A 12790-nucleotide genomic window follows, 5' to 3' on the forward strand; every position below is an offset into this window, starting at 1 on the left:
AGGTTTTTATAATTCATTATGTAGTCTTTAAAAGCATTCTTTAAATGCCACTCAGTTTTTCATTGTATGTTCATTTTTTATTTAATGAAACCCGATTAGGCTTTTAGGGTAAATTATAGTTTTTCAATATTATGAAAACATTGCAGTGAATACTTTCATAAATGTTTGAAGACATCTGAGATTATTGCTTTTGGATAAATCCTAGAAGGGAGGTTATTTGGCATTAAAAATGAATTAACATACTTAAGGTTTTTGATAGATATTGTAGAATTCTCCTCGAAAAGTTTGTGCACATTATTTATTCCCATCATCCAGATAGGAGGTAGTGACTTCCCCTATACCCTCCAACCTAGAGGATGATGATGGAATCTGATCTGAGTCTCTTCAGCGTACTTTCCAAGACCGTGATTGTGAGCAGACGCTTAGTGTCTTCCTTCACTTTAGCCTAACCTGGAAAGTACCTCCCCACCATTGTCCCAGTGACATGAATAACCCACCAGGCCTGCTGTTTGTATATACTTCAGTGAATCAGAACGCGGGTGTTGAGGGTGTGCATGAATAGAGAATGAGGGGAAAACAAAGAAGGAAAAGGGAATCTAGAGATAGTGGAATTGGGGGTTGGACGTCAGAGTTCATGACATCTGCTTACCCGAATTTGTCATATAATTCCTGAAAGAGGTGACACCTCCAGTGGAAATGTAGGGTGTACAAAAACACCATTTCTTCTGCCATCTTTTCTTCAAAAGACCAGGTGTGTGTACACTGAAAATCTTTGAGGGAAGTCATCTTCTCCTCCCCTGTATGGTTTCCAGAAGTGTTGAGCAGTGTCCTAAACCCAGGGGGAAACTGCACTCACTGCCTTATTTCTCAGATGGAGGTGGTAGTTTCTAGAAGGCTACTAAGGTCTTTTTAAAATACATAGATTTCCGGTAAGGAATGTTCTTATACCGTAGCCGAATAACTAAGGGTAAAAGGCAACCACTTTGTTCTACACGTAATTGAAGTTTATTTTGTTTGATATGGAAACAGGGGAAACCTGGAAAAGAATAGTTTTAGCTTCTCCTACCTCTTTTTCTGAATCTATGTCTTCTGTGTTGTCACTGCTGTGATTTGCTTAATTTTTATGTTCAGCATTGGAAAATAAAAGAGCAGACCATGGCTTCTCTTAGTTCATTCTCCCACTGTGTTTGGTGATATTACTTACTATACAGCTTTTCAAGCCGTTCACAGTGGGTTGATGTATTAGATGTTGGTGTATCCTGACTCTGAGCCAATTTTAATGTGAAAAGAAAAAAAAAGACTCTTTTATTTTTTAATGGAGAAGTTACGAAGTTACCCTGACTCCCTGACTCATTGAAATTGAGTTATTTTTTAAATGAGAACTATTATTTTTATGCTTTTTTATTTACAACAATCCAAAATAATAATATATGGAACTTGTCTTTTTTATTTTGTATTTTTTTTTCCTATAGGTTTTGGATACACATGGAAGTTATTTAGGGAAGTCAGAGTTTGAAAGTATATCTTATTGATTTTTTTTTAATTATACAATTGAATCTATCATATATATGTTCCAAATTTCTTTTCTTTGTTCTTCCTAAATATTTTGCCAAATTGTTTTGAATTCAAAGTGAGAATATATTTTTTCTGATTTCTGAAGGGATATGTAATTGTAAGAAAATGTAAATATGCAAAATAGAATAAACCAGTCTTTCCATCACCTCGTTTCACAGAAATGAGTTTCCCCAAGAGAGAGAAGCAGAGGTTTATGAGCATGTTTTGAGATTAAGACAGAAGAGGATTAGGTGATCAGAGAGGCAACAGAACCTGGAGAGTGGAACTATCAGAAGCACTGTCACAAAGAATTTTAAATGAGAAAGGTTCATTGAATTGCACTAAAAGCGAATACTGATGAAAAGTAAGAGGAATCAATTTTTTTTCATTAAGTTTTCACTTTTTCACTTTAGAAGCTGGGAAGTGTTAAGTTCAAATTTTTAAATAAAGATGGTAGAGAGTGTGGGAAATAAATCTTACCTGTAGTAGTCAATAAGTGCTAATTCAGTGTAATAATTTTGTGAATGCATTACTTCTTGTAGTTGAAACCAAAAATATGTTTTAAGATTTATTTATTTATTTGCGAGAGAGAGCACCCACGCACAGGACCATAGGACTGGTGTGGGGGGTGGGGGCAGAGAGGGAAAAGAGAGGAGGAGAGAGAGAATCTCAAACAGACTCTCCTGCTGACCAGGGAGCCAGAGACAAGTGCATCTCGTGACCCTGAGATCATGACCTGAGCTGAAATCAAGAGTCCCACGCTTTACTGACTGAACCACCCGGGCACTCCAAAATCTGTTTATTATTATTTTTAAAGTGCCATTTCTGGCTGGCAAACATTTAACACTCTCTTTCTTTCTTTCTTTTTTTTTTTTCTTGCTTAGGCCTCTTATGTAAGGAGCTGACTGGGAAATAAAATAAACAGGATGAAAAGATGGCAACGTTGCCTCCCCCAGGACCTCAGAGTTTTGTCTACTTTACAAAACAGTCCCTTGCCCTCATTGAACAACGTATTGCTGAAGGAAAAACAAAGGAACCCAAAGAAGAAAAGAAGGATGATGAGGAAGAAGGCCCGAGGCCAAGCAGTGACTTGGAAGCGGGCAAACAGCTGCCCTTCATCTACGGAGACATCCCCCCAGGCATGGTGTCAGAGCCCTTGGAGGACCTGGACCCCTACTATGCAGACAAAAAAGTGAGTGTATTTTGCCTGCAGTGGTGCCTGCTCTGTTTGCTGCTTCTGCTCAGAGAGATATCTTAAATTGAGATTAAGTGGAAATTAGTGAAAAACCACATCATGAGGAAAATGTTCAGTTAAATGCGTATGTAGAATATTCAGAACATGTACTTGTAGTTTTTCATCAAAACTGGTTCTGTCATCGGCACATTATTTTGATATCCTTAATCTTTCAGAATATTCAATATAAAGTTCTCTCTTTGGGGGACATGACATAGATATATACCCGTAGGAGCGAAATTACTGTCAATTAGAAAAGTAAGCCCTGGTATCTGTCCAGAATGCGTTTGCATGCAGGTGACAGCTGAATCCGTAAGAATATAGAAGACCCTTCAACTAGTAATGGGGTTTAGACTTCTGCTGCATTTAGGGTATTGAAAAGAGAAGTCTGAGATGGTCAGAGAGGTAGGACATAAATCAGAAGACTTTCCGTTGTTCAAAACAGAAGGGGAGGGAGTATCTCATAAAATTATTCAGGAAGGTGAGAATAAAGAGGGGCTATTGGAAGGAACAAAGAGAACGAGCAGGTAACTTCTTGCAAGCAGTTTGTGCTAGGGGATGGAAATCAAAGCAAGATGGTGGTGGAGAGCAAATAAAAAAAGGAAGGGCGTAGCAGTACATTCATGCTGAGAAATTTGAATTTTTTTCCACCAGAAAGATGGTCACTTGAGACCCCAAATCAAGTGAAAACCTTTTTAACATAGGGTATAAATAACCTCTTGAAAGTAAAGAAAAATTCTGGGGGATGCGGGGAGGGGTAGAGTGGCTGGGTTATAGACATTGGGGATGGTGAGCACTGTGAAGTGTGTAAACCTGGTGATTCACAGACCTGTACCCCTGGGGCAAATAATACATTATGTCTTAAAATTTTTTTAAAAAAAGAAGAAAGTAAAGAAAAATTATTCTCCAGAGAAAAATGCAGAGGGTTGGAATAATGTAGCTGGTTGCAGATGTTAACAGATAAGATACAAGCTACCTGTCAGTTCGTATTTGCATTAGAAAAGTGGAGAGACTTGAGGGGCAAACAGAGGTTGGATTTTAAGAGTCCTGAGAGGTTGAAGTAATGCAGCAATGAAGTAAAGGCAGGAGCATCAGGAAATCCATGTTAACTGGCGTCAATTATTTTCCATGGCAGAGGAGTGGACGTTGTCCTCTGGAAGTCAAATGTTCAGAGTAGCAGAGCTGGAAAGGTGTTTATTACATTAAGGAAATGGGAGAAAGTTGAAAACAAATCCTGTAACGTTTATTCTCTTGAGAAAATGAGAAGTATAGCATTTCTGACATGGTAGCAGACATAACCGGATTGAAGTTGAAGTTGACTAAGAGGAGTCTGTAAGGGATTAGATCAGCAGTTCCATAACTTTCTCCAACATTGCTTTGCTAATATAATGCCTATAGACTTAGAAAGGTCAAGAAAGGCAGAATATTGTCCATTTAAGAACATATTCTGGGACACTTGGGTGGCTCATTCGGTTAAGCATCTGCTTTTGGCTCAGGTCTTGATCTCAAGGTCCTGGGATCAGGCCCTGGAACCAGTTCCCTGCTCAGCAGGGAGTCTGCTTCTCCCTCTCCCTCTGCCCTTCCTCCCCATTCATGCCCTCTTCCTCTCTCTCTCTCTCTCTGTCTCTCAAATAAATAAATAAAATATTTTAAAAATAATAATAATAAATTAAATTAAATTAAAATAAATCATATTTTTATCAAATCATATTTTAATCAAATCATATTTTGATTTGTTTAAAATATAATAAAAAGGACTATTTCTTTTTTTTTTTTTTTTTAAAGATTTTATTTATTTATTAGTCAGAGAGAGAGAGAGAGCGAGCACAGGCAGACAGAGTGGCAGGCAGAGGCAGAGGGCGAAGCAGGCTCCCTGCCGAGCAAGGAACCCGATGCGGGACTCGATCCCAGGTCGCTGGGATCATGACCTGAGCCGAAGGCAGCTGCTTAACCAACTGAGCCACCCAGGCGTCCCAAAAGGACTATTTCTTGATAAGACATCTAGTAAATCAGATTGTAAATATCTTGAGAAATATAAAATATGATGAAGGTATATTTTGCCAGTCGAAACACGTCTGCCTCAGTGGTCATTGCTGTGAATAGCAATACCTGATATTTTGCTTCACATTAAAACCAGCATCTCAACGGGCTGGCAACACAACAAAAGGTAGAATACCTGTGAAGGCCTTGAGATAGTACACAGCACTGATTGATTAATCAGTATTGTGACATGAGAAGGAAGAATGCTGATATGTATTGAGGATCTCTGTGTCTGGCACTGGACTTTTTATATAAGTTAGCACACCTATTTCTCATAATATGAGAAGGGAAGTACTACCCTATTTTTAGATGAGAGAGAGCTTGGGTAAATTACGAAATGTGAAGAATGTTATACCCTAGAAGTTGTAGATTTTTAAAATTCAAGTTGGTTCCTCTACTGGGCTACTCTGTAGGGCAACATCTCTTAGCATAATTTGGTTTCTGCCGTAGAGCCAGCACTATGCTAGCAACTTCACAAAAACGAATGAAACAATGATGAGTAAATAATGAGACAGGGAAAATAAAAAGTACTTCCTCGTTTTACTTATTGCTTCATCGTCAAGAATTCCTGGCTCGGCATGGACACCTACTACATTTCCTATTTCCAAAGAGGCTCTGGGGGTTCTTCAACCAGCCACCCCTAAAGGAGGAAAGGAATCTTTCCAGGATAACCAGGGAGTAGAGATGTACAATAATACTGGCTTGAAGTGACTTGGGAGGGAAGGAGAAAATGTTTGCATTTGAATGGAAGATTATAGACTTCTTAACTAATGGAGTAATGTTAGCTATGGGACAGACTAATTTAACAGATAACATTTAGGATCGGACTCCCAACTCTTCTCCATGTCCCCAGGTCCTTTCAAATAATGTAATAATGTTATGCAGTGCTTTTATGGTAAGTGAGTTTGTGTTTTTAAGAAAGAATAAATTACCAATACCCTCTGCTATGGGTGTGAAGAAGACAGGTACAGTGTCTTGTTATCTTCATATCTTCTGTGTTTTATATGTTTCCCGTAATTTCAGCAGTTGCTCCCAATATTGACTAAGAAGTTACAATGTGCCAGAAACTTAGAAGGCTTTCCAGGCTCTAAGTGCTGGCTCTCAGGCTGCTAATTGGTGGTTCTGATATTTGGAATCACATCTGTCCAAACCAAAGCATATGCTTTTTAGGCACCACAGTTTTCTAATTTTATGTTCAAAAAATTCTTAAATAGATGAACAAAATTAAAAGAATTTATTCAGACTTTGATAGCTATGTATTTCATAGGAGGATTTTAGAATTTACTAAAAGGACCTAGATTGACCCCTCAAATTTCATTAGGTTTACTTATTTTTCCTTCCTTTAATTAACTCCTGAGTGTGTGTAAACCCAGAGAGTCCTAGAGAAGTTTTTGATTTAAATAAACATTGGGAATTTAAAATTAAAAATAACAGATGAATTCTTTTTTGTAAAAATTTCAAATGCAAGGTAACTGTGTCTGGCCAAGTCTAGGCAGTAATGCTGTGATTTTCACATTCGCTCAGCTGATTTCTGGTTCAGGAAGTCTCTCTAATGATTCTGACACAAGTGTGACCCTGTCTCCTCCATACTGTTACACTTTTCCATTTGTATTTCTCTGCATTATACTTGTCATGTCTTGCTTTGTATTCGAGTTATTGTGTATGCATCACCTTTCTAGGAAATTTCCTGAATGCAAAACCCATGCCTCATTTATGTTCAGATGCATTTTATCACCTCATGAGCCCTAGTTCTTCGCAACACAAATGCAGAATATAATGGATGAGTGAATTTTTAAAAGGGCAATGTATCAATTAAAGAAAACAGTGGTTTGTAAGACTAGATATTAATTTTATAACTAATTTTAAGGGGTGCCTCGGTGGCTCAGTTGGTTAAGCATCTGCCTTTGGCTCAGGTCATGATTTCAGGGGCTTGGGATCAAGCCCTACATGGAGCCCTGCATGGAGTCCCCCACTTTCTCTCTCCCTCTGCAGCTCACCCTGCTTGTGCTCTCTCTCTCTCTCACATACATTCTTTCCTTCAAATAAATAAAACAAAAAAAATTTTAAGTGAAATTTTAAAAAATAATAAAACTGATTTTAATTGTAAAAGTGAACTTTATGTTAAATTATGTTTAGTCATAACCGGTATAGTGAAAGTGACCATGACTATAAAAGGACACCTGAAAATAGTAGATTCTGATTTGTTTTCTTGAGAACACTGCCACATACAATTAAAAAGCAACATACTCAAACTTATGTCCCCAATTTGGTAAAAAATATTTATTTCCAGAAGCCCATTCATAAACTTATATAAAATTCATATTAAACAACAGCAAAAGAGCAAGTCACCATCTTCTCAATAGCACAGGTCATTTCCCTACCAACTATAGAAAAATAAGACAAAGATTTGAACTTGGTCTCCCTGGTTCCCCAGCAAATTTCTTAGATTGTGTTAATGTCTTCTTGTTGTTGCTGTTTATTTGCTTGGGTTTTTAAATTTTTAACAGAGTACCAAAGCCATGGAGAATGTCATGTATTGTGTCATGGTTAAGTAACACATTTCAAGAATATTTGGTTCATTTGTATTACTTTTAAAAATTACTGTGGGTAGGAGCAAGGAAGTCCTTTAATCTGTGCTCTTTTATTTTAGCTGTTATCAGAATTACAGCTAGAATAGGAAAATTGAACTGGGTAATAGGATTCTTCTAACACTAATATTCCTTGAATTTATGAAAATATGTTTTTGAAAGGACTCATAATTTGGAATATTTGCTCTTAATCATGATAATAGCCAACTAGTATTAAAATTACCAAGCTGTTGTGGCAAATATCAGAGATAGCGAGTTTCTATTTGGTTTGCTTACAGTGCAGTGAAATGAAAGAAGGAAATTGTATTCTGAACTAATTCCAGTGGCCACAACTTACTGTTACTGCTTTGGGTGTTAAAGGGATATGAAAAAGAGAAGACAGTATATTTTGGGAGCTCTAGGCAATCCGTGCTCACAAATGGCTCACTTCTTTATTTACTGAGAAGAAATGGGTGGAGTTCATTGGCCAACATGACTTAAACAGCTGCACTAATTAATGGCAGTGGCATCACGTTGGTTGAGTCCAATGGCAGTGTTTCTTTAATAGGACCCTACCACATGCAGATGCGGTAAACTGCTGATATAAATGTGCTGGGATGAAATTTTGGATTCTCAATTTCATGATGTTTTCTTTTTCTCCCACAGACTTTCATAGTATTGAACAAAGGGAAAGCAATCTTCCGTTTCAATGCCACCCCGGCTTTGTACATGCTGTCTCCTTTCAATTCTCTAAGAAGAATATCTATTAAGATTTTAGTACACTCATATCCTTTTAAAAATGATTACTGGCATGGGTTCTTTAAAATGTAGTTTGTTCTGGGTGCTGGGTGGCTCAGTCGGTTAAGCATCAGCCTCGTCTCAGGTCATGATACAGGAGTCCTGGGATCCAGCCCCGAGTCTGTGTCTCTGCTCAGCAGGGAGCCTGCTTCTCCCTCTGCCCCATCCCCCTGCTCCTGCTTTCTCTCTCTCTCTCTGTCTCTCAAATAAATAAACAAAAGCTTAAAAAAAATAAAATGTAGTTTTTGTTATTTATTCAAATAGGGATTTTAGTCCTTTTGTACCTGAAAATACTCCAGTCTTAGTTTACCAATTTCAATATAATTTGGTGTAAGTCTCTGAGAAAATTGGGAGAATAACAATTTTACCATTTTAGGATAAATTTCTTTATATATTACTCCCTTGTTCAAAGAGATTATTTTTTAAAAGTTATAAACTCATATACAATTATTTTCTAGGGGCACCTGGGTGGCTCAGTTGTTAAGTGTCTGCCTTCAGTTCAGGTCATGATCTCAGGGTTCTGGAATCTAGCCCCACATTGGGCTCCCTGCTCCACGGAAAACCTGCTTCTCCCTCTCCCACTCCCCCTGCTTGTGTTCCCTCTCTTGCTGTGTCTCTCTCAAATAAATAAATAAAATCTTAAAAAAATTATTTTCTATGAAAAAGTTATCATTTTAACAAGTATCATTATCAAGTATTTAAAGCTCCCACTGTGTTCCGTTAACATATTCCTTGATTCTAAGCTACCTTATTTAGCATGCTTATCATGTGCACTATTCTGACGAACTGCATATTTATGACCATGAGTAACCCTCCAGATTGGACCAAGAATGTAGAGTAAGTGGGTATAAATCATTTTAATATGGTCTCTGTGTTATTTTATTCCTCTCCTTTCCTGCCACAAAGTTACTGCAGCTCTAAAACTTGTGGTGTATATCTGTGGTTGCTTTTCTTTCAATTATTTTTTCTTCCTCTGTGGTATTAACCTGCTACCAGTAGAATAGAATAATCAGATGTTACAGTCTTTTCCAGAAGAATGAATGTATCAGGTGTCCTGCCTTGTTCTTAGACATGTGTCTTTCTCATAGAAGTAATGTAGGACTTTTCCAGGCAGATTTAATACCTATGTTCTTAGTCATTTTGAATAGCTCTACTTTCTGTAAGAGTTTCTAATATGGACATTTTAAGATTTTCTGGAAAAATACCTTTCCTGTGGTTTATTCTAATAGAGTGGATCTATAAGCCAATAGCCACATGCCAATAGATGCCTTTTTTTGGTTGATCGGAAAAACTGAAGATTTACATGGTGCTGTATTCCCCTCATATTTAATATCTTATTGGATTCTTGTATCTAGGTACACTTTTACTGGAATATATACTTTTGAGTCACTTGTCAAAATCCTTGCAAGAGGCTTCTGTGTCGGAGAATTCACTTTCCTTCGTGACCCATGGAACTGGCTCGATTTTGTCGTCATTGTTTTTGCGTAAGTACATTTAGTTTTTTGAAATGGAAAACTCATGAGAATCATAGACAGCACAGTGTTACAGTAAGAATAAGCCTTGGGGTCTGACTTCTCCTGCACATAAAGTTTGCATTTAAAGGAGAATCTGTGAAAGCTAGTCATTGGTAGGCAAATATTAGTTTTTGAGAAAGCATTTCCCATTCAAAAATGTATGACATCATTAAGATTGATCATCTGTGTGCTCAGCACTTGGATGGATAATCTATGCAGTGCAAGTAAGGTTCACACTTTTTCCGTGTCTTATTTAAAAGCTAGTAAAACCTGTAAGAATCACAGAAAAAGCTCAGGCCTTTAATTATAACCTGTTCTATTCAAGAGCTAGTAAGTACATTAAAATATAGAAACAAATCTTTTTATAAGGGATATCACTGCATACTAATCCTAACATCAGTGAATGATTTGTCTATGACATCTGCAGCTATGGCTTATTTTTAAGGGGAAAATATTACATCAAAATATAAGTTAAATTAATTCATGGTGATGTTCTTTTCCCAAATATATTTGCCAGAAATATTCCCTTTGTTTTTTTTTTTTAAATCTCAAACCTAGCTACAGTATTTTTCCCTCTCGCATCTTGAATTTTAAAGGTAATGCATGTTCATTGGAGGAATTTTGACAATACAGAAGGGTCTTAAGATTTCTAGTTCCCCATTCCCTCGCTCCCACCCCCACCTTCTTGTCCATCAGACTCGCTTCTTTCATGGTCACATGACTGCTGCAGCTGTACCTGCCACTGGCTGATAAGACAACATTATGTCAAAGAAAGCTGCCTCTTCTCAGGGATCTCATTATTTTAATTTTAATTTATTTTAATTGAGATAATTTATATACCATAAAATTAATCCTTTTAAAGTACAAAATTCAGTGGATTTTTTAAAAGAATGTTCACAAAGCTGTTCAACCATCACTAATCTCTAATTCCAGAGTATTTCCATCATCCCCAAAAGAAGTCACTTCTGTTCCCTTCTCCCCCTAATCCTTGGAAACCATTCATCAAGGTTTTCGGTCTATACATTCCATATATGAATGGATGTATACAGTATGTGGCCTTTTATGTCTGGCTTCTTTCAATTAACATATGGTTTTCAAGGTTTGCTGCTGACATTTTATAGGATATTAAGTATCTATATTACCATAATGTTGAGGTCTAATAATTGAAGCATTTGATTGTTTATTTAGGCATTTAAGTGTAGGAAAACCATTTTAATATTATATTTGTATTTTGCTCACATAAAAGGGGTCAAATCAAATCTAATCAAATTGAATTAGTTGTGATGGGGAAAAAAAAAGACTTGCATAACTATCCATTTAAATAAGAATTTTCCAAATATAGGCAACACCTTGAGTAAAGGCACAGGTAAGTATCATAGACTCTATCTAAATTCTGAATAACTCTGATTTAATTCTACAGGTATTTAACAGAATTTGTAAACCTAGGCAATGTTTCAGCTCTTCGAACTTTCAGAGTGTTGAGAGCTTTGAAAACTATTTCTGTAATTCCAGGTAAGGAATGATTGGTGTGAAGCATTAGGCCACTCATAACTCCAACTATTCGGGAGTTGTTCTTCGTTTGTTTGTGTGTGTGTTGTCACTGTGTTGTGTGTGAACTCCCTATTACAGATATGTGACAGAGTTTGTGGACCTGGGCAATGTCTCAGCACTGAGAACATTCAGAGTTCTCCGAGCACTGAAAACAATTTCAGTCATTCCAGGTGAGAGTGGGGTTAAACACCGGGGCTGACTTTGATCATTTGGAGGAAAGACAAGAACAACTTTCTCTTATGCAATTTTAATTAAATTTGATTTTTTATGTTTTTCACAATCATTAAAAGTCAGCCTTTGAGTTTAATCAACTGCATGGGTCTTAGAGGATGAAGATGGCCATTTGGCTCACATCTCAACTTGAAATTTTCCCTCCTGTGTAACAGATGATTTTCCATTTTGTTTATCCGGGAATGAAAATTTCAATTTGTTTTTATTGCTTTTCATACAGTTAGGAAAAGAGATAAAAAAAAAATATATCAGCATGGGGGTGTTGCATGTCATACTCTTTTTTAGCTTTCCACAACAAACCATTTCTTAACTGAAAATTAGTTGTCACTGCACTGCAATTCAGCCTCTTTGTTTTAATGTCTTTACAGAGAGATGGTTTGTTTGACAAGCATTTGCAAATTAGCACTTTTAAAAATTATTTTTACAAGCGAATATGGTGTGAGAAACCAAATTATTCATTTTGACAATTTGGTTACTCTTTGGAAATAGTTAACAATTTTTATCCTTTGCTGTAATATATAGAAACAAAATATATATGAAACAGCAAATCTATCCTTTGGAGATAGTAGGCTTTTTTCAAACTAGGTTATTTAAGGTCATTGATTTGATACAATGCATGCATTTCTAGGAAAGCTCGTGTTTTGTTTTTGTTTCTCATTCAGAGGCTTTACTTCATTAGGAACACTTTTTTTTGGCCCCTGTGTTCAGGCCTGAAGACCATTGTGGGGGCTCTGATCCAGTCGGTGAAGAAGCTCTCCGACGTCATGATCCTGACTGTGTTCTGTCTGAGCGTGTTTGCCCTGATTGGGCTGCAGCTGTTCATGGGCAACCTGAAGCATAAGTGTCTGCGGGATCCGCTGGAAAATAATGAAACATTAGAAAGCATCATAGATACCCTTGAAGAAGAAGACTATAAAAGTAAGAGTGTCCCTGAGGTTGTTAATAGGTTGAAGTAAGATTGTTCGCTTTTAGCAATGAAATGTTGCTTTCCTTTTAATTATTTCAAAATTGTTCAAATATATAGAAAGTTGCCGCTGTATGCATTTGGATCCTGTTTTATTTTCATAAATCTCTCTGGTTCTAAGGTTTCTAGCAGTTCTGGTATTAGGCACATGATACAGTTCCATAATTCCCAATTTCTGTAAGATAAAAATGAATAAATTTGCTCTAGAGAAACAAATTTGGCTGTGACTTAATATTAACGATTACATTTCATCATAAGACATATTACGTGTTTTAGATACTGTAGTTTTATTGTAAAATTCGTACTTAGGTTTATAGGGTAATTTATTTATTATATG

At 36.7% G+C, this 12790-nt stretch overlaps 1 protein-coding gene across 3 annotated transcripts in view; it reads left to right on the top strand.

Annotated features, from left to right (window-relative positions):
• Positions 1–2480: 2480 nt before the first annotated feature.
• Positions 2481–12790, top strand: part of SCN9A (sodium voltage-gated channel alpha subunit 9) — a gene marked incomplete at both ends in the record, with an annotated part of 99157 nt that continues 88847 nt past the window's right edge. The window contains 6 exons of one of the 3 annotated variants that reach the window (XM_080798010.1): positions 2489–2746; positions 8062–8222; positions 8950–9030; positions 9549–9677; positions 11128–11219; positions 12198–12407. In XM_080798010.1, coding sequence (XP_080654136.1) covers positions 2489–2746; positions 8062–8222; positions 8950–9030; positions 9549–9677; positions 11128–11219; positions 12198–12407 — 931 coding nt within the window. Of the gene's footprint in view, positions 2747–8061; positions 8223–8949; positions 9031–9548; positions 9678–11127; positions 11220–11336; positions 11429–12197; positions 12414–12790 lie in introns of all 3 variants that reach the window. The other 2 variants (XM_080798009.1, XM_080798011.1) reach the window with 2 other exon arrangements.

Source organism: Martes martes, assembly GCF_963455335.1.
Source record: "Martes martes genome assembly, chromosome: 3".
NCBI classification, from domain to species: Eukaryota; Metazoa; Chordata; class Mammalia; order Carnivora; family Mustelidae; genus Martes; species Martes martes.